At 31.7% G+C, this 23,618-nt stretch overlaps 1 protein-coding gene across 4 annotated transcripts in view; it reads right to left on the bottom strand.

Annotated features, from left to right (window-relative positions):
- ATRNL1 (attractin like 1) overlaps positions 1–23,618 on the bottom strand; it is a 1,155,405-nt gene that overhangs the window by 435,765 nt on the left and 696,022 nt on the right. The window contains exon 28 of one of the 4 annotated variants that reach the window (XM_074295692.1): positions 5,779–5,805. The exons of the other annotated variants lie outside the window; for them this stretch is intronic. Coding sequence (XP_074151793.1) covers positions 5,794–5,805 — 12 coding nt within the window. The 3' untranslated portion in view covers positions 5,779–5,793. Of the gene's footprint in view, positions 1–5,778; positions 5,806–23,618 lie in introns of those variants that run through there. 4 annotated transcript variants of the gene reach the window in all.

Genomic DNA, 23,618 nt, shown 5'->3' with positions numbered 1-23,618 from the left:
CTAAGACTGTCACTTCTTTATTCTGCTCAGCAGAATTATTTTTTAAATCAACAAACAAGGGAATATTTGGGCACATCACTTCTGTCTACATGCATATACATATATGTATGTATGTATCAATAAGTTAATAAATTGTATTTTAAAGATTTACTTTGCTTGGCATTGCTCTATTGTTTTGGCATTATAATTATATGTATATATATATAATTTTATATATCTAATTGGTTTGCTACGATTGAATCTGACTAAGCTATTCATCTTGACAACTTAATGTAATTCTTACATTAGTGAAAAATAACCTTTAGATTCTCAATAAATATAAATTGATAAGTAAATGGTGTGCAATCAAATTAACTACAAGTACTTATTGATGATCAGTTAAGAGGAGATGATTTGAGAATATAGCCTCTAATATGGTTTACAAAATAATTTACATATTTTTATGTCAGATCCAGGAACTAAGACATTATCAGGACAAGTAACAGATGTTGTTTCAGATACAGCCTTAGCAGAAACAAGACCTATGGCTTATTGTTATATTATTTATTTTAAAAGATTGAGCTGAGAGACTAGACAATATTAAACAATTTATAGATAAATATGGCAACAAATGAATTATTTCTTTTGAATGTAAAATCCAGTTCCTCAAAGTTAGGAATTCTTCAGAAACTTAACTCAGCATTTTAAAGAATCCAAAACTTATATTCAAAATATGCTAATTAATAAATAAATTGTTGAAAATTATAGCTGAATTCCATTATCCTGACCTTGAAGAATAAGTCATTGTGAAGCATCATCACTGCATTTATCCTGTTAGCAGTGTAGGAAGACTATGTCCCTCACACTTTATCATGCATCACTGAACTGAAACCAACTCTGACAGGTAGAAAGTGCATCTCCAAACATTATGACACTCTCTTAGTGACAGCTGGAAAGGAAAGGCTGGACACAATCATTTTCCTTCTATTTACCAAAAAGACATAGTTCTCTCCAGATCAGTTTTGTCTCAGAAAAAAGATTTAAAATACTTGGTTAAATATCTTTAATTTTATCACTTTACTACAAAGAAAAATTCCAGAAATAATTGCTTAGGTTTTTACCATTAGTAATTTATCTTCAGGTCTTATGCATAACACTGTCATAGAAACTTCTATTAAAAAACCCACAGTGTTCAATAACCTTGCTACATTATAAAACAATTCATGACAAAGGTCGTTTGCAGTAGCAATAATATTTGCATAATAATTGCATGCACAGAATAAAGCTTGAAATGCTACAATAGTATTCCAAGAGTTTTCCTTGTCATAAATTAAGTTTTTGTACTAAGTACTCCTAAAAAATCAATATTTTATTTCTGAAATTTGTTACTTAAATATTCATTTTAAGTGGATTATTACATTTTTGTGCTATACCTTGAAAATTAAAACCAGATAAGAAATCCTCTTAATGAAGACTTTTTGATTAAATATATAGAGAAGGAAAGGGTGTATTTTCAGTATGGCACTAAATTAAACTCGCAGCTCCCATTAACGGTTTTGGCAGCTGTGCATTTAATTCTGTGAGCACCATGCTGGAAATTTACCTCCCTAGATTCAAATATGCAAAGCTTGATCTGGGTTGCTGCTATCTGAACTTCTGCTTCTCAATTAAAGGAAATCTCTGTGTAAGAAATGCATCTTAAAACCACAACAATGTTCTTTTGTGAAATGACAGTCTCTCAACACATTTCAGTATACAGTCAAGCATAGCAACTGGGGCTGGACTCGACACCCGAAACACAATAAAAATAATATTGTTTTTTTTTCTTATTTTAGGGTATGGAGTATAGAAATAGCCTATATAAGTCTCACTTTGTTAATGAAGTCAAGATTTTAAAAACTCAAAGCTCAATTAAAGAAAATCACATTGTTTCTTAAAACATTCCCTATGAATGGAGAGGAGAATCAGCTGGAAATTTTTACTTAGCATATTATAAACGACTTCATCTTTTGATGAGATGAACTGATTATTATTGTTGGCCTATGATTTTTCCCACAAAAATGTTCAGATGTTAGAGCAGCTAGATAGCATAGTGGATAGAGTACCAGCCCTGGAATCAGGAGGACCTGATTTCAAATCTGACCTCAGATACTTAACAATCCATACCTGTGTCATCTTGGGCAGCATTATGATAGGTGTATGTGAATGATTTAAAATATTAAAATATGAACTTTCTAATTCAACTGATGACTTCAGTTTCAAAATGACTAACATGGGCTAATTTAAATATTCAACAAAAGATAGTCGATTATAAGCTTAGATGTTTTACAGCTAAAAGAAACCTTAAAGTCTCCTCACTTTACAGATAAAGCAACCACATGAAAAGAAGATTGTTTGCTTCACCCCAAATCATACAAAGGGTCAAAGTGAGAATTAAGATCATTCATTAGATATGTAGAGAATAAGGGACCTTATTATTTAAACAGAATGCACTCTAAGATAATTGTCTTATGAAATTCATTAGATGACTTTACAGACATCTATTCACCTATTTCTCCATTCATTGATCAAGATGTCTCCAAAAAAAAGGGCTGCTAACAAAAGTTATATGAAAGCTTTATGAGTCTAAGACAAAAATATGTTGTAGAAGAAAGTCAGTAAATAGACATTTATCAAGCACCTTCCTTGGGAACATAAAGAAAAACAAGAAATAGTCCTTTTTAGTCAGAAACTTGTAATCTATGGGGATAAATGGCATACAAGCAATAACATATAGATGGTATATATAAGAAATAATTCTAAATAATCAATAGAGACAGGGCACTAGAATTATGTGGGATTAGGAAAGGCTTAAGACAGAGGATAGGATTTCAGCTGGGACTTGAAGGAAGTCAGTTTATGTGAATGATCAGCATTATATCAATGAAATATATACTATCATAGTATATATTGCATTTAGCAAATAAATAAAATGTACTTGGCCACTTCATTAATATATGCTCCATGTTTTTCTCACACAAAGGATAGTTGCCTTTAAGAAATCTGAAATTAAATAGTATCAAAATCGAGGTGCTTAGAAAATTGAGAATTATGAGAGAGAACTTTGATATTCCCATATTCCAAGAGCCCTGCTTTATTTTCTCAACTACTTTCTTTAATTGCTCTCTCCAAGATATCTCATGAATTTCTTATTATTAAATTCAATATTCTTTTTTTTTTTTTTTTCAGTTCTCATTCCCTTGAACTTCTCTTAACAAAATGACTTTGTGATATAAATCATGATTCCAGATAAACTCCCTTGGCTTGAAATCTCAAAATTCCTTTTGAGTTTTTCTTCCTCTCACTCTTTCATTTTGCCAAGTACTGCCAATTCTATCTCTTCAATATCTTTTGAAATACCAGGTAATAGCAAAATTTTACATAATGCGTCAAGGTTACAAAACATATATATCACTTGAATTTCTTAATCGCTTGTGAGTGAAGTACTACAAATATGAATATCTTCATTTAGTAGAAATAGAAACAGTGCTCATGGTCACACTACTATTTAGAACACAACAATTTCTTATGTGCCATGTATAATGAGTTTTTCCTTAGTTCCCATTTTTCTTGGTTTCTGAAACATTTGATATTGTTGATCACTCTCCTTCTGGATATTCTCCCTCTCTGGATTTTCATAAAGATACCCTCACAGCTCTTTTTCTTCTAGTCTAACCACTTTTCCTCAGTCTTCTTTTTTTGGCTTTTCATACCCTAAGTTCTTCTGTGGGCCCACTTCTCCAAGGGGACTCTCTTCCTCGGTGATCTCAACAGTTTTCTCACAGGTTCAATTGCCTTATCTCTGCAGATAACTTTCGGGGATATATTTCTAACACAAATCTTCCTCCTGATATCTACTCTTGCATCACCAACTCCCAACTACACATTTTGAATTGATTATCACATATCCTTCAAACTCAACATATCTAAAACAAATGATCATCCTTCCTTGAAACACATCAGGCTTCCCATATTTCCTATTATCCCTCAGGTTCAATATCATCCTCAACTCATTCTTTCTGACATATATCCAAATCACTTACAAAATGTTGTTGAAGCAACTGCTTAGGGTTACTTCTTACCTCCATTCTATTATCTGTAGAGGACCACAGATAGTGGGGAAACTCTGGGAAAGGTATACTTGAAACAAGGATATTTATAGCAGGGTGTTTATTCAGTGTGATTGATGAGATAATGGTTCTCTAGTTCACATAAACTTAGTGTGATGTAATGATACAATCAAACTGAAGTATTTAAGGGCTGATAGGACTGGAGACCAGAGCTCTCAAGCTCGAACTCAGACTCAGACACAAGCACAGAAGAGACTCGGACTCAAGACAGAGGAGACTCAGATGAGGATTTGAACACAGAGGAGACATAAAAGGCAGAAACAGAAACAGAGATACTCCTGGTGGTTCTCCTCCCTTCATCACTCCTCCATCTAAGACCAAGGCTCCTAAGACCAGAGATCCTATAGAGAGCTAGTCCAGATGTTACATCCATCCATCCCCTTTTATCATAACTACCTTGATAGTTCAAATGCTATCACCTCTTTGCTGGGTGATTGTAATGGCCTTCTAATTACTCTGCTTGGTTCAGCTTTATCTACCTGAATCTATCCTTCCAAAGTGATTCTCCTAAAATTTGGGTTTGACTCTATCACTTCTATGCTTCAGTAGCTTCCTTTTCACTGCTTGGAATAAATATTAAATTCTTCCATCTGGCATTCAAAACCCTCTGCATTCTGGCCCCAATTTATCTTTCCAGCCTTTGTATACACTACAGAATAGTCATTCTAGCCACATTACTATACCTCATACATATCATGTCATTTTTCATCTTTATTCCTTTCCATTGACCACCCTCTCACCTTGCATAGAATTCATTGCCCTGTTACTTTTCAGGTGTGGTTTTTTTTTTTTTTAAACTCAGCTCAATCACTACCTTCTGCACAAATCCTTTCTTAATTCCCTCAGTTACACACCCCCATTATCTAAAAGCTTTTTATACATATACAAAAATTATGTGTGGAATTATGTTTTTGTGTGAGAATGTATTTTTTTTTGTATATATATGAGTTTGTCTCCCTGGTTAGAATGCAGAGGGAAGGGATAGATTCATTTTTGTCTTTTTTAATCCCTAGAATTTATCACTTCTAATGAAATCTCTCCAAACTTTCAAGTCCCAAGACAGGTAGCATTTCCTCTATAAAAGTTTTTCCAAAGCTACTAGCCAATGCTTCTAGCTTTCTTTCTCCTCAAGTTTCTTATATCCTTTTTATTGAAAATCTCCTATACACTTACTACATTCTGCTTTGCATTCTAGTTATTTATGTGTCTCTCTTATTTACTTTAGTAGATGTTAAGTTTTTGAGGTTAACAAAAAGTATTTATCTAATACAGAGTCCTAAATATAAGATATATACTTTAAGTTTATTGAAATTGATCATGGAATGCATCCTGAGTATCTACATTATTTTATTTTAAATTTGTTTTTATTTATATCATTAAATATTTTCAAATTACATATCAAAAAATTTGGCAATTAAAAAAAAATTGAGCTCCAAATTCTTTCCCTCTTTCACTCCCTCCCACCTCACCCATTTCCTCAAGAAATGCTTTATCTTACTATACATATGAGATCATGCAAGACATCTGTCCATATTATTGTGAAAGTAAACACAAACAAAATAAAATAAAAATAAGGATTTTTAAAAAATGTGCTTCATTTAATTCAGAATTGGCCAGTTCTCTCTCTGGAGAGCTACTCTTGCAGCTACTCTTGATCCTTCATGGGAAAAAAAAAAAAAAAAAAAAAAAAGACCATTTAATGAAATAGATGACTCTCAAGCATTCCTGATAAAGAAGCAGAGCTAAAAAGAAAATTTTACTTTCAAATATAAAAAATTTACTTTCAAATTTCAAGAGAAGCATAAAAAGGTAAAGAGTGAAAAGGAATCATAAAAGGCCCAATAAGTTTAAACTATGTCGTTTTGTAGAACAATTTGAAACTATTCTCAAAGGGCTATACAATTGTGTATACTTTGACTCAACAATATTCTTCCTATGTCTGTTTCCTAAAGAGACTGAAGAAAAGCAAAAAAGTAATTAGAAATACAATAATATTTATAGCAGGTCTTTTTGTATTGGCGGACAATGGGAAATGGAGAGGATGCCCACTAATTAGGGAATGGCCAAACAAGTTGTGGTATCTGAGCTCTTTTTCATTCCAGAATATCATATTCTACACCCTCAGGTCATTTAATATTATAGCTACTAAATATTGTGTGATCCTGATTGTGGTTCTACAGTATTTATATGAGTTTTACTACCTGTCTTTTCTCTTTGACCTGGGAGCTCTGGAATTTTTTTCTGTAATATTTCACTTTTTTTCCATTCTTGTGGCTTTTAAAAATTGTTTCTTGATGTTTCATGGAATCATCAGCTTCTAGATTCATGCCATTCTAATATTTAAGGGATTGTTTTCTTCAGTGAGCTTCTGTAGTTCTTTTTTACATTTTACCAATTGTGTTTTTTAAAGTGAATTTTTGTTTCTTTTTTTCTATCTGGCTAATACTATTTTTAAAGCTATTTTTCTCAGTATTTTTGATGCCTTTTCCCCCAAACTGTTGTCTTTTCAATGATTTCTTCCTTTGCTTTCATTTCTTATTCTATTTTTAGTCCTACCACTCCTATCTAATTTTGAAAATTACTTTTTAAGAACTTATGTGTGCAAAAATGTTTGAGCAGCACCTTTTTGTGGTGGCAAGAAACTGGAAATTGAACGGATGTCCATCAATTGGAGAATGGCTGAGTAACTTGTGGTGTATGAATGCTATGGAATATTTTTGTTCTATAAGAAACTATCAGCAGGATGATTTCAGAGAGGCCTGGAGAGACTTACATGAACTGATGCTAAATGAAGTGAGTAGAACCTGGAGAATCTTATACACAGCAATAGCAAGATTATGTGATGATCAATTCTGAGGGATATTGCTTGCTTGCATGTTGTTTTCTGTCTCAAATTTTTTTCCTTTTTGATCTGATTTTTTATTGTTCAGCATGATAATTATGCAAATATGTATAGAAAAATTGCACATGTCTAACATACTGGATTACTTGCCATCTAGGGGAAGGAGGCAGGGGAGAGGATGGGGAAAATTTGGAACACAATGTTTTGCAAGGATGAATGTTGAAAATTATCTATGCAGGGCAGATAGGTAGCACAGTTGATTGAGCACCAGCCTTGAAGTCAGGAGGACCTGAGTTCAAATCTGGTCTCAGACACTTAACACTTCCTAGGTGTGTGACCCTGGGCAAGTCACTTAACCCCAATTGTCTCAGAAAAACAAAAAAAGGAATATATATTTATGGGTGCACATGCACATGTATATGTATGTACAGATGTATATGAATGTACCTTTATATCCATGTGCATATATATAAAGTGTATGTGTATTTCAAAAAAAGGACTTTGGGAATAAAAGAAAATATATTTGACAAAGGAAAAGAATAAAATTAGTGAATGAATTAACAACAAAGAGTCTATAGCCTTAAATATTCTTTGCCTCCAAAAAAGCAAGAATGGAAATGAGAGGACACTTAAAATGTTTTGTTTTGCTTTTTAAAAAATCACATCAATGTGTTCAGTCCTTTCAAGGAGAATATATTTCATCCATATATTTTCATTCCATTATTCTATCCTTTGAACATGTTCTTCTGTAAATTGTCCACATAGGAGTATTTATTAAATATACTGAAGCCCTTCCTCTAATTCTCTTAACATTGTTTTTTTACTACTGAAACATATGATTGTCCAATGGTAATCACTCACACTTGTTACATGATCAAGTCCCACCCTTGCCCCTACTAGTTTTTATGTTACTTCTGTGGTGCAGATAGTTATTCATTAATAGGCCCTCCCAAAAAACTTATTCATATTTATTCAACATGCATCACTCCAAGGCCCTTTGGAAAACTTGCAATCTTAATTCTTTGGAGACTATAGAATTCATTTCTCACCCAGCGCACTATTTAACATAGGCCTTAGCCATATTTCATAGCAGTCCCTAATCCTTGATCATCTTTTTCTGAATGGGATCAGCCTTCTCTGGTATCAATTTCCAACTTGGAAGGAGAATATAATTAACAATGCCAGTGTTCCTGGAAAAGTAGTGTCAATTCAAGTCTTTATAGATCCATTTACTATACCTTTACTTTCTTTTAAAAATTAAATTCTATTTTTCAATTAGAACATTTTATTTTTTTCCTTTTCCAAGCTTTCCTTCTCATTAAAAAGAAAAAATAAATAAATATATAAAACAAGTTCCCACATTGACCATGTACAAAAATATAAAATTAATTCTGCTCCTTGAGTTACACATTAAGCATTTATTCTCCAGAATATTCCTTAGTTATTACACTGATTAATCAGATTGCTTAAGTCTTTAAAAATGTCTTTTTTTTTTTTTTACAGTATTACTTTAATGATTGCAATTTTTCTCCTGGTTCTTCTCACTTCACTCTGCATCATTTCATATAAATCTCCTCCGGTTTTCATTTCACTATTTCTTAAAATAGAGTAGTATCATATTGTGTTTATATGCCAAATTTGTTCAGCCATTACCCAGTTGATGGTTGTCCATTTTGCTTATACTTCTTTACCATTATCAAAAAATTACTAAAAATATTTTTGATTGGATGTATTGTTTACATCTTTCTTTGACATCATTGATGTTCAGGTCCACTTGTGACACAATTTAGTTTATGATCTATTTTCAAATTTCCAGTATAAATGGATTCACAGTTCTATCAACAGTAAATTGAAAGGTCTGTTTTCTGGTTAGCTACTCCAATCTGTATTATTTTCTGTTTTTTCAGTTTTGCTAACTTGATGGTTAGGAGGTAGAATTTCAAAGTTGCTTTATTTTTCATTTGTCTAATGTAAGCAATTTAGGACCTTTTTAATATGTTCATTAGTAGCTTGAATTTTTTCCCTAGAGAGCTATTTTTTGACTATTTATCAATTGAGGAGCTGTTTTTATTCTTATGCATTGGATTTTATTCCTTATATATCTTAGGGATGTGAGCTTTATCAGAGAAGCTTGTTGCAAAGATTTTTCTCCCCTCTCAATATTGTCTCTGTCATCTTTCTCCTTTATTTGGTCATGAAATTCTTCCTGATCCAGAGATTCATAAAGTTAATTTTTTTTTGCTTCTCTAATTTGTATATAATGTCACCTTCTATATGTAAGTCATAACTCCTTTTGATGCTTATCTTGATATATGATGTAAATATTTGTTTCTATCTAATATCTGCCAGAAGACTTTAAAACGTTTTTCCAAACATTGTTGTTAAATAGTGACTCTTTATCCTAGTTGAGCTATTTGGGTTTATCAAGCATGTACCATTTTTGTTTGCTTTGTCACAAACTTAATGCTTTCAATGGACCAACTTATTTTTTTCTAGTGCCAGGAAGAGTTGTAGATTTGAATAGATATGAGATATTTTCCATAAGGGCTTGTGACTAGGAAGTAGAATACATTATCAGCATGCATGCTTGGGAAAAGCAATGGGTGGGTCATATTGCAAGAGTGAAAAATAACAAGTGGAGCATGGCTATTCCCATAACATTGAAAAGGAGAGGAATGTATATAGTGCCTTGGGCAAATTTTTTGCTAATTAATGCAATAATTTGAGATTCTCAGCCCTCTTTCTTCCTATTCTTTTTCATTACTTATCTAGAAACTCTTGACCTTTTGTTTCACCAATAAGATTTTGTTTTTATCTTTCTAATTCTATAAAATGATACTTTTATAGTTTGATTGGTATAGCACTGAATAAGCAAATTAATTAGGCATAATTGGTATTTTATTATTTTTGCTAATCTACTTTTAAGCAATTAATATCCCTTTAATTGTTTAGTCCTACATTCTATAAATAGTATTTTATATTTCTTTTCATAAAGGTCTTATGTCTTGGTAGTAGCATCCCAAGTTTTTATTTAATCAGAAGTTCTTTTACTTTTTCAAAACAAACTATGCCTCAGTAACCACTCTTATTTCATATATCTATATCTATGTGTTTGTATATATATGTGTGTGTGTATAACCCCATATATGTGTGTGTGTGTGTGCATAATTGCACATATACATATACCCACATCAACATTCCATTTATGCCTATATATACATACATACATGCATATATTTGTTTCTGCAGTAGCAGAAGCTTCTTGAGGACAAGGATTCTATTTGCTTTTGTATTCCTATTTTAGTATAGTGCTTCACACATAGCTCAGGGTTTATTAAATATACTTATTCATATACCATCATAGTAAGAATTTTTGTCTTACAAAGATAGGTCTTTGTTTTACAAAGAAGATTGGAATCATTAAAGGCACTACAAAATTTCACAAATGTAGACCAGCCTGTTCTCCTCCTCCTATTCAATTATGGGTACAATTCATTGTCCATCTGCAGTGTCTGAGAGGAGACTAATAAACCAAGTTCCAATTTAGCATGTTATTACGGAGAGGCCTATTACTTCACCACTCCACCCTCACTTTCCACATTCATTTTTAAAGCTGAAAATGTTGAAAAATGTTTTCCCTTTGTCACAAGATCTCATTTCCATTTTAGATGGGCAACATGCTTAGCTTAGAGGAGATTATTGGGCCAATGTTTCTTATGCTTCCCCCAAACTAGCCAATTTATTTTTAGTTTTTATAATTAAAATATAGACTATGAGATGGCTTTTTAAAATCATATTAAAAGCATCAAATGATAAAAAAGAAAAACCTATTCTTTAGATGGTCAATATTCTGAGCTGGCTGTGATACATAAATATCTAGTCCCCTGACAAAAAAAGTTGGATCTCATCATTATAAGAACTATATCAGATATAAAATGTTCAGAAATATATCTAAGGACAGAGATTTAAGAATGTATTTCTCAAATTTTCCTCAAATTAAACAAACCTTGGAATCTACACAGAGACAAAATATTTTTTTTTCCCTCAAATACTTATTTTACTGGTTTTAACAACATGACTTCAAAAATTAAGTAATTTGATTCTCTAAAGTAACTGCTTTATGCACACAAATGTTATTTCTTTCTCCTGGGATAGCTTTCTTTTTGTCTTTGCACTCCCCAGTGTCTATTACAGTACCTGGCACACAGCAGGTGCTAAATAAAATCCATGGGTTGATTTTTAATTTGAATATCATTCAATTCTTATAGCACTAGATTAAATTGTGATTTGGACAAATATCCCATATTCAATGAAACCAAGAATTAAAATTATGGTTAAGGGTAGTCTCAGAATGGTAGGAACCTTAGCACTTTCTATTCCTTTCTTGGGAGTTATTCAGCACTGATAGTCATTTTATATTTTTATCCTTTTCATAGTTGGCTGGGCCTCCAAATTTTTTTCTGATGTTGGGCAGCCTTTTGGATATGGTCTATCCAAACTTTACTAGTTTAGTTCTTAGCTGACCAAATTCCTTGATGGGTCTTGTCCACCTTCACAGGACTTGTCAGAACTTATGTTATACTATCTTTAAGAACATAATTTTTCTTCAAAATTCAATGAACCCTCAGAATAATACTTTTGTGGCATTCCTAATAAATTAATAAAAAATTATTTTCCTCAAGAGTTAGAAAATTCTACCTAAAATGTATAACTAATTTACTTAACATTTACATCACTATACACTTAAACTGTTATAAAAGGCAAACTATTATAGCAGTATTTTCATTATTAGTAGTCATGTTTGATTTCTCATTTTCAGGTATAATATAATTCCAGCACCAAGAAGGATGATAATCATTCAGTTAGCCTCTTTGTAAATTATGTTACAGATATGCATTCTGGAATTTATCTCATCTATAACAAAAAGTGTATCACCATCTCTTTTAAATAAACTACAATAATGATGTAGTCCCAAAACAATCATAAACCCTCCCCAAAGTTATCTTAGTCTTAGAATGATCTACTGGTCTTTGTTCAAAACTAAATGTGATCAATGAATCTTAATACAGCTTGTAGGTTTAAGTCTGAGAAGTGAATTATTTGTTACTGGTAATCTATTATTGGATATAAAATTTCATAAAAATATTTTCCTTCAATCCCCCACCCACTTTTTTTTTTGGTATAACATTATAGTCAACCAATCAGAAAATAAGAAATAACTTTGATCTTGCAAAAGTTTTTTGTAACATAAAATATTAAAATAGCATCAGAAAATATATAAATGTGATATTATTATCATTATTATAACCATGATCTAAAAAATAGCAAAATTATAAAGGAAATCTGATTTTAGTCTCATTACGGCAACAATCTAAGTTCATGTCTAAGTACAATCAATTATCAAAAGGTCCCTTTCATTTAGAAAGACAGCATGATATAGTGAGTGAAAAAAGCTCTGGAATTTTACCAGGTAGAAGACTGGAGTTAAGACTTCTTTCTCTTTATGTAACATATTATTTATATTATAAAGATATTCTAGTTTCCCCTTTTAAGCCTCAATTTCATCATATGAAAATAGGCAGAGTATTTGTAGTTACTACTTCATAGTGTTTATAGGAAATATTATAAATGATAAAGCACTTTGTAAAACTATGCTATTTTTATTATCTCTAAAATAGATTAATCAATCATGTTACTGATTATTCAACAAGCACTCATGAAGTACCAATTATGTGTTAGACAATGTTGGGCATGGTAATAAAAAGATAGTTTCTTTCCCTCTAGAAGGTTACATTCTAGTAGGAGAATGAAATATATTTCTATTTTTTTTTAAATAAGGGATATGTTTTTATATGTTCCTTTCTGTAGTTTTAAGCTATTAAAGATTAAATTGAACAAAGACTTTTGGGACACTCTGTATTCACCCTCTAGACACATTGATTGGGAGGTAGGATTCTAAAAAAATTGGGTATAAAGTATGAACTCTTGAAAGAGGTTGCTTTTGAAATAAGACATGAAAAGAACTCAAAGCAACAAATGCTAAGAGGGAATACACTCTAGGCATGAGGAGGGGGGCAGTCCTGGGCAATGGAACAGAGGCAGATGGAATGTCATGTACAGAGAACAGGAAGCAGGGCATTTTGGCAGGAATGTAGAGTGTGTAAGGAGAAAGCTATGTAATCAGCATTGAAAGACAGACTCGACCCAGATTGTGAAAGCCTTTAAATGCCAGATAGAGAAGTGATTAAATATAAAGTTTGCTAAAGCTTCTTAAACTAATAAGTGACTTGGCTAGAGCTAAATGTTTAGGAACATTTATGTGGCATAAACATATGACATGTAAAATATGTAACATAAGGATATCATTGTGGAATTTGAAGGGAAAAAGAACAGACATTTCTATTTTTCTTCTTCCCCCATCCTTCTCTGAGGGAAACTACATCCCACCAGAAAGAGGAGCAGGAGACTGGCCCCAGACGCTCGGTCACTGTTCCCCTAAGAGAGAGTACTGGAATAGAATTGTATCTGCCTGCTCCCTTAAATACTATTAGTTTAGATGATGTGGCTTTTAGATTTACATTAAATTTGTGAATTTTGTTCACTATTTGGAAAGGAGGACTTAAAGCTTTATACCTAAGGTTTGACTTCCCATTGAATAGCAGTTCCACAATAAACCACATATCCAATCAATTGTAGAGATAGGAAAACATATACCAGGCAATAGAGAGTAAAGGAGCTCTCCCAATGGGAGTAAGGTTACTCAGCCCAACTAAGAGAGAAAGTCCCAGATATCAATCAAGAAGAAATTTCTAAAGACTCTAATGTAGGTACCTGCGGATCGGGAGATGACAAAGAATGCTAGCTCTTCTTATGTTAGTTTCTTCCTAGAGTTTTATTCTCTTTTCAGCAAACTGAATTGGTATTTGGAATCACCATCTTTTTCTATAAAAGCTGGAATCCAGAAAAGCCTTGAAGATTCTCAAGAGACTTGAAGTCCAAAGAGGCTATAGCTTTTCTCTCTCACTCTCTCATTGACTCTGCCTTGTCCCTCATAAAGTATGTGATACTGAATTCCACTAATAAAGAGAAGGCCCCATATCAATTGGTTTTAGAACTCAGATTATATTTATTTTGCATCTGTGGGAAGGATAGACTTAAAAGGGTAAAAAATGGATTAAGAGTGACAAGCTAGGAAGTTACTAAAATTGTTCAGGTGAAAGTGATGAGAGTCTGGACTAGGGTGGGAATGGAACAAGAACAGAGAAGGAGTCAGATGTAAAAGGTGTGAAGGGAATCTAATTGATGACATAGTAGATGATGAAACAAAGATGCAATCAATAGACCTTGGCAACAGATTAGATTTAGGGGATGAGAGGTATCAAGGAGAAAAGAATATTTTAAACATGATAAGCTTAAAATGTCTTCTTAACATCCAGTTGGGGAATGTCTGAAAGATGTTTTAAGATGTAAGAGTGGAGGTCAGAAACTGGAATAGAAAAGGTAAATAATGAAAGCTGATGAGATGACCAAGTTAAATAATATGGTTGGAAAAGAGAGCCCTGTGCTGAGAGTTATGCAAGATTAGATCACAAATTACTTCAGAACTTCAGCACATAACACAGTGCCTTGCACATACTAGGCCTTTAATGTTTCTTGAATGAATCTGGAACATTTAGATGCAACATCACATAGCTTCAGATCATCAGGATATAGTTTAGTATCCTACATGTAGTTTTTTAGATGAATTCCTTTACACACACCATTTCATTAATTGGAAATGTAAATGAAAATTGATGACAGGAAAATAGGACCAAGACATTTTTGTTGTTATTGTTCTTTATTTCTTTCATTTATTTATTGAAATCATGAATGTTATATTCACTCATCAGATAAAATTAAGCAGGAAATTCATAACTTTTAAAATGACATCCATAAACACAATTTCTACCCCTGTAGTTTGTGTCAGTTTGCTGCTCTGGTAGTTGAAGGGGAAAAAATGAGCGCGTCACTTTAAGAATGATCTTAATAGTTTTATTGTGTAGGCAGAGCCCCTTTTTGACTAACTGTGTAGCCAAATCTTGGGGTACTCAAGCTGCTTCAAAACAAATATACTGACCTTTGGAGTTTCAGGCTCTAATTATGTCAATTAGCAGCTCATCACTAAAGTGTTTAATGATGATTAATTCTAACCTTTCCAACATAAGATCAATTAACGTATTGCAACATTTCAAGCAAAGAATGAATCAATTAATTTTTAAAGTTGAATCATGAATGAAAATACTGACTAATGCCACATGTCTGATCTCAAATCTGAAAGTTTTTTAATCAAATATTATTATAATTAAATTTATCCAGGAATGGCCAAATGCCACAGGTTGCTGGTCTTTAATAAAAAAAATTTATTTGGTTACTAACGTATGATAATTTCTGAATCATAGACTGAAAAACCTTGGGTAAGCTTAAGGAATATATGAATACAAGCTTTGCAGAGAAAACTAAAAGGTAGCTTTAATACTAGATGTCTGTCTTATCCAATCTTTTGAAGATTTATTACAAAAAATTAAAAAACAACAAAAACCTATTGCCAAACGTGGCTCTTTAGACTTTTGCTTTATAGATGACAACAATGTCAGAGTTTAAAATCCTTAGGCATTACTATCTTCATACTTTAAAACAAAAATCCAATGCTAAGTAATAACTCTTTCTTGAATCTCTCCAATAAAACAGAAAATAACTATGCTGTTAATTAATCATGGAAACAAGCTTCCCTCTAGGAAAAAAAAAAAAAAAAGGACATATATGGTATAACAGAGAAAGTAAATTGAACTAATGCAAAGAAAGCAAAATCTGGAAAATTTCTATCGAAATAACACTGACCAAATGTTAGCTTTCAGAAGTCTTCCTAACAAATAATAGAAACCTAACTCTCTTGGGTCATTTAAATACAAATTGCACAAAGTACTAGCATATTTGCTGAACACTGACTGGGAAAGAGTCGATGACCAATCAAATCATCATTAAAAAATAAAACTATAATAATAAATGTGTGCATAATGAGTAGGGTTTTCTTTTTAAGGAAATAGATTTCCATCTAAAGAAGATCATGAGGGTTGGTTAGAAGCTTTGCATGCCAAGTTTTTGCCCAAATTGGATTTTAGAGATAGTTATAAACTTCTGACATTAAAAATAAATGTCTAAAATTGGAACACAGATACATGGTTTACTACCATAGCACAGATGTACCACTAAAATAAACCTGCTAGTGGTGTGTTATAATGCAAGTTTTAATGTACTCTTGATTTTCTGAAAAGGCCTTCTGGAAAAAAAAGAAATTCATATCAATTACTTGTCCCCAAACGAAACCATTCGCTTGCTGAAACAGAAAGATGAGAGTATATTAAAAAATGTATAATTATCTAAACTGAACAAAAGGCCTAATGCTTTTTAATGGATATCAGAAAACTGCTTTATAAAACATAAAAGGCAGACTGCATTTGATCTCATCAGCTAAAAAAAAAAAATCAAATGAACTGACTTTTTAAAAATTCCTTGTTACTGAGACAAAGTCAACATGTTACCATCAATAGATAAGTCACATCTAAGATAAATCTTGAATTCTATGACAGAAAAAAAAATCGTTCTTTGCTCCCTAGAAGATTACTAAATGAACAGAGATTATTCTCGTTGCAAAAAAAAAAAAAAAAAAAAAAAAATTGAACATTTTTTTTAAACAATGAAAATGATAATCATGAACTGAGCTTTTCCATCATTTAACTTTTAGCTGTCTGATAGAAAATAAACGGCCATTGTAGATTTTTAATTTCTAAATAAGCAACAGTTTTAAAATCGAATAAAAGAAAATCACAGGTAAGAGAGCAATATACTAAATATGACCAAAGAAAAGAAATTAAGAGCACAGTATGTCATCAAAAGAGAGATGCAGAAGGAAAATTACCAGTGGAAGGAAAGAGCTGATTGTGATTATAAGAATAGAGTGACTCTGATGGTACAAACTTGTTCAACATGAAGAACAAAAGTGCAATTCATATGCCTGAATAAACTAGCTAATCTTGTTAGGATATGCATTCATGTAAAATTAGACTCTGAAACTCTGAAAGAAGCATTTAGACCTTTTTAATTTTTATAGCCTAAGGCAGTAAAGGATTATAATCATTTAACAATCAGACTCTTTACAATTCAGATTTGCTCTGAATGTTCAGAGATTCAATACTTCTAATTTAACAAGGCCCAAATTGAATTCATTTGTTTTGTCACAGTATATAGTATGCTGTGAATTTCACAATCCTGGGATAAATTCATCAAAACTGTTATCCATAATCCATTTTCTCTCACAAAAGAAAACAATAAAAAAAAAAATAGTAGTTAAGATGGCCTGCTACCTGAAATGGCCAAATGATAACAAAACTGTTGAATGAATTTTTTAACTTTTTGTTGAGAGATTTAGTCTCCTAATTGGTCAATGTTCATTTCAATACATTTGTTATAACAATTTTTTGGGGTATGAACTCATGTCTTAAGTTAATTTATTTCAGACCAAAGCATGTCACAGAAAGTTAAAATAAAAATGATCAACAGGCATTAATTCCATATTTTATATTATTATAATTTCTGAGCACTTTGCACTAAGTAGTTATTCACAGTTGATGTTGGCAGAGGAAGTTTCTTAAAAATTAAATTCTGCAAATATTTTATACCTATTTACTTATTTTATAGGTATAAGATCTATTCTTTCAAAGAAACAGAATATAGCTTTTTTTCTCTCCAGAACTTAGCACAGTGCTTGGTTAAGAGATGATATTAATAATTTTTATTGATTAATTGAAAGAAGAAATTTCATCTGACTTTTCAAAAGCATTTCTATCACTTTTAAAATTAAGGATTAATCTTTTAAGAATTCCTATCACTGTCAAAAGTTAGAATTTAAAACAGCAGATCAATGACAAATAAGTGCATTTTCTTCATTAATAAAAATGAACCTACTGACAACTCGAATAATAGTGACTGCATCTCAAAGCACATGCAATAAGTCATACCTGCAAAATCTATTTTCTCTCCGTCCTACCTCCCAACATCAAGAAAAAAATCTTTTGTACAAATATGAATAGTAAATAAAAGAAAAATCCCTCAGTGATGGTATATAAAAATTTGTGTCTCATTCTATACCTTTAGTCACAACTCTGTCATAGTTGTCGTGTTTCATCATTAGTCTTCTGGATAATGAATGATCATTGCATTGATTATTGTTTTTATAATTTTCAAAGTTTGTTTTTATAGTAATATTATTATGTGATTATTCTCTTGAGTCTGATTTTTTCACTTTATCAGTTTTTAAAAATCCTTTAAATTGTTCATTTTTAGAATACTGATGTTAAAGTATAAAGTTTTCTTCTGGTTCTGCTTAGTTTGCATCAGTTCATATAAGTCTTTCCATATCTCCTTGAAGTCACTTATTTCCTTGTTACTTATAGCACAATAGTACTCCATCACATTCATCTACTACAACTCCTAGTTTCTAGATATTTTTCTTTTAGCCACCACAAAATAAATCAAGTGAACCATCAAACAATTAATCAATCAGCACTTATTAAGCTCCTATTATGAGCCAGGAAGTGTGCTAAATTCAGAAGCACTGTATTAAATGTATCTGAATCAATGGGATTTTTTTTCATTGTTTTTGGTACAAGCTCATATTTTCTTATATCACAGTAGTATTCCATCAAAATGATGTACCACAACTTGTTCAGTCGTCATTCCTCAATTGATGGGCATCCACACAATTTCCAATTCTTGTGATTCTTAATATTTAGATTGTATAAGAACTCTAAGATTATGTTATATAAAACCTTAATCCGAATTTTTGTCACTTCTTTTTAGTGTTTCCTTCGACCCTTATCTAATAGAAAAATCTCTGTCTTTGTGTTCTCTTTCTTCCCCCATAAGTTTTGGTTTTAGGTTTCTCTACTACTGAATTTCTCTAATTTATCAATTGTTTCTTATTCTTCTATATCAAATCTATCTCACTTATCTACTTTGCTTTTTAAAATAATTATCTGTTGATATTGACTGTTCTATAATTAATTAAATTTCTAGAAATACTATTTATTCCTTCATACTAGATTCTTGATTTTTTTCATGATACTAAACCTCTTAATACTCCAAATACATTTTGCTATTATTTCACCTAAAGATGGTTTATTAGTTCAATTGTGATAGTACTACATTTATACTTCAATTATTTAAGTCTGTATCTCTTTAAAGAATATTTTTAAAAGAATATATTGTTGTTATAATTATATAAATCTTGAGTATACTTTGGTAGACCAACTTCAATATTTTATACATATGTAGCTATTTTGAATGAGATTTCCCTATCACTTACTTCCTTCCAGATTTGTTATTGCTATATAGAAGTATTGTTGGTTTTTGTGTTTTTTAATTCTATTATTTTATTGAAGTTGATTATCTCAAGTATTTTCTTGCTCATCTTCTGAGTTGTTTTCCTCCTTAATAGTATTTCCCCCAATATATGTAAATGTGGTTTTCAACATTTACTTTTTGTAATAATTTGATTTCCATTTTTTCTCCCTCCTTCCCCTACCCCAAGACCGCAAGTAATCCAATATAGGTTATATATGTAAAGTTATGTAACATATTTCCACATTAGTCATTTTGTAAAAGAAGAATCAAAAGGGAAAAACCATGAGAAAGAAAAAAAAAAAGAAAGTAGTATACCTTGATCTGCATTTAGATTCCATAATTTTTTCTCTGCATGTACATAGCATTTTTCATCAGGAGGCTTTTGGACTTGTCTTAGATTATTGTATTGTTGAAAAGAACAAAGTCTATCAAAGTTATGCACAATGCTCTCCTGGTTCTTTTCTATTCAGCATCAGTTCAGTTAAATCTTTTCTGTTGGAGAAATGTCAAACAACTGAGAAGAGACTGTTCAGTCTTTCATTTCCCTTATGTTTACTGGGAAAGTTTCTAGTCTTTCCCCATTGAAAATAAAGTTGCTTTTAATTTTAATTATATACTATTATGACCTTAAAATATATTATTTATAAGTATTCTTAGTAAAGTTTTTTTTTCTCTTAGTATAAATGATTACCTTTTTTGTAAAAGGGGTTTTTCTGTACCTGTTGATATAATTGTGTTGTTACATATAACTCTGTTTGTTATGTTATTATAATATACTTGCAAATCAGAATCTCTTTACTGTTAGGAAAGTTGTCTTTATGTAACACCACACAATTGGAAAAATACAAAATACTATTTTAAAATGTCTACAGTTTTCTGGTTACTTTTAGGAAGATATTTTTAAAGATTGAAAAATTTGGGGAAGATTATTAATGGAAAATAGTTGGTACTGTACATATAAATGGCTTTATTTTATATTTAATGTTGTTCAGACTTGTGGTTTTATCAAGAGAAGGACCAATCAAAAAAAAACTTCACCTTTTAAAAATATTTATTTAATTAAATAAAAAAAAAGACAGAAAAAGGAAAATATTAAACAAAACAAAACATTGTCATGTGTCTAGCAGAACATCAGGGAGGATTCAAAATATATAAACAACAAATTTCCACTTCAAGAAAACATATATAATGTAATACCATGCTAAGTTCCTTGAAATTAATCTTGATATTGGCTCTTATGTATTAACTATTATGTTTGGCTTTGGTTGAAGCCCTGAAAATCTGCAAAATCTTCATTTGTTTTATTCAATATTATAAATAATTTTTGATTGCCAGTAGATATGATGCCATATGATGGCAGTCTTTCATTGTAGCTGCTGATAAGTCTTATACAATTCTAATTGTAGCTCCAGCATATTTGAATTGTTTTTTTTTTCCTTGTTTCTTGCAATTTTTTTCTTTGATCTTGGATTTGTGAAATTTGGCAATAATATTCCTATGTGTTTTCCACAAAGGATCTCTTGGAGGTGGTGATCAATGGATTTTTCTATTTCTACTTTCTCCTCATTTTTCTTGTATAATTGTGTCAAGATCAGCCATGAGGTGATTCAGGTGAATTTCAATATACTTGTGATGGAGAAAGTTGTCTGCTTCTAGAAAGAAGACTATGGGGACTGAATGTGGATCAGAATATAGTATTTACACCTTTTTTGTTGTTGGTTATTTGCTTTTTTTCTTTCACACTTTTTTCCTTTCCGATATGACTTTCTTGTACAGCATGATGAATATGGAAATATGTAGAGAAAAATTCCACAAATTTAACATATATTGGATTACTTGCTGTCTAGGGAAGAGGATGGTAGGAAAGGAGGGAGAAAAATTTGGCACGCAAAGTTTTGCAAGGATGAATGTTGAAAACTATCTTTGCATGTATTTTGAAAATAAAGAAGTTATTATTTTTTAAAATAGACCCTGTATTTCCTTTTCTGGTTGATTAAAATTGTTTCCTAATCTTCTTGTTTTTCTTAGATAGTGTTTATTTTTATTTGTTTTTTAGTTTTTCCTTAAAATCTCTCATTTGATTTATTTATTTATTTATTTATTTATTTATTTATTTATTTATAGTTCTATATAGTCTCTCTGGGCAGGGAGTTGTTATCCTTTGGGGGTAGAAAATGCTTTTTTCTTCACTGTTCTCTTCTGCACATGCACCTTGGTCTTCTCTATTCCAATAGTAAGTTTCTATAATTGAGCTCTTTCTTCTTTGCTGGCTTATTATTATTTTTTTAAATAAGAGGTATTAATATAAACTCCTCTAATTGTGGGATGTGGGGATGATGCCTCTAGCTTCATTTCAGTGAGATGGTGACTCTGGCTTCACATCAGCTCACTCCTCTGCCCTGGAATCCCAAACCAAAAGTTCTCCCCCTCCTGCCAGAGTTGGTAGCCAACAGCATTTCTGTCTCACTGCAACTGCATATACTGGAATTGCTGGTTCCTTCTCACTGGAGGGCCATGCTTTGACAGCACAGCTGGACTGGATTCCTGATCAGTAGAAGTTCCTTCGTCTTTCCATTCTCAGACTCCACATGCAATCCAGGAGGTTTTAACAGTTCCTGTCGTTCCTGCTCTGGCTCCAGCTAAACCCAGATTGCCCCAGTGGTCCCCACTCCTTCTTTCTGTGGAGCTAGCCAGGAGGTGTTCTCACTTCACACTGGTTAATCCCCAGCCTGGGGTCTTTTTTGGAATCTTCTTGGGTTGTCCCAGGAGGACTTCTGTTCTGCCTCAAGCCTTCTTGGTTTTTCACCAGTCTAAGTTCACCCTGAGGTACAAATTTCTTCTATTGGTAGAGGTTTGATCTACTCTGCCATCTTCCCAGAATCTTCCCCCCCAAAATTTCTTCTTCCAGGGTAGATTTTTGCAAAAGTTATTTTGCAACTTTTGATCTTAGGGAATTGCTTAGGATATAAAAAAGTTAAGTTACTTGATGAGGATTACTCAACAAATATGTATAAGAGGTAAGACTTGAACCTAGATCATCTAGACTTACTGACTAGCTCTATAACCATTGACAGTGGCTTTTATTCAGTTTTATTGGTTAAAAAAGTTATTTATATTCCATGGTTCATGTCTTCAAATATGTTAATTGCCTTTAGATTTTTTTTAGCATAGTAAGTTCTAAGTAGTATTATTTTAACAATTAAAATGATTTTCTTTCTCCAATGTTCAATAGGATTCACATAAATGCACATTTTTACTTATAGTACCTATCATGCTGACCATTTCTGACAACCAATATTGTGCAATTTACCACCAGTTGGAAAGGCAAGGATGTATCTGAGCAGCCAATGTAAATGGCAATATCAGCTAAAAAAAAATGGTCCTCATAAAAACACACATACACAATAGCCTTAATGAAATTTATAAGAAAATCATTTCTACCTGCTTTAAAAATGTACCTGAAGTCTGTATCAGACAAAAAGTTGGTTGCTAAAAACAGTTGTAGCAAATAATAGGTAAAGCATAAAAAGGAATAAGGTTATCAGCATTTGGAAGACGTTTGGTAGGATGGCAAATAGCTGTGTGATCAACAATGGGGAGAGTGAAGCACATTATACTAACATACTGAGAAAAACTCCAGATGTCAACAACAATAAAGCTTCAGCCATTCAGATAATAACAAATGCAACAATATACCCACAGTTTGCTTCTCAACTTAATTCTGGTTAGGACTAAAGTCTGTCACTATTCTCTGCTTCACTGCAAATGACAAGATCTTTCGTGCAATGTATTCTATTCTGAGGGGCTTACTACACACATAATTGCCAAGATTCAGTTCCAGCTTACTAAACAAAATACTATTGCTAAAAAAGAAAGTATTTAACTGGATTGAAACTAGATGTCCTATTACCAACTTTTATTTCCTACACTCATCTCAAAGGAGAAGGGCAGGAAAAGGTATTTATAAGTAAATATGTATATTACATCATCACTTTAAAATATTTTAAGCTATTCTAAGTAGTTTTAAGAATTTTCTTCCTAAATGGAATATTTTATTGCAGTGAGTCAATGTTCAACATCAGTGCATTATATCAATGAATTTAACTGGGTTCAGATTCACATGATAAGCTCTCTATAATTCAGAATGTCTGCAAACTTCAACCACAAATTAGGCTGTATGATTCTCATTA

The sequence above is a fragment of the Sminthopsis crassicaudata genome, chromosome 2, assembly GCF_048593235.1.
Source record: "Sminthopsis crassicaudata isolate SCR6 chromosome 2, ASM4859323v1, whole genome shotgun sequence".
NCBI classification, from domain to species: Eukaryota; Metazoa; Chordata; class Mammalia; order Dasyuromorphia; family Dasyuridae; genus Sminthopsis; species Sminthopsis crassicaudata.
The sequence above is the reverse complement of the archived record's forward strand: the minus strand, read 5'-3'. Positions and strand labels throughout refer to the sequence as shown.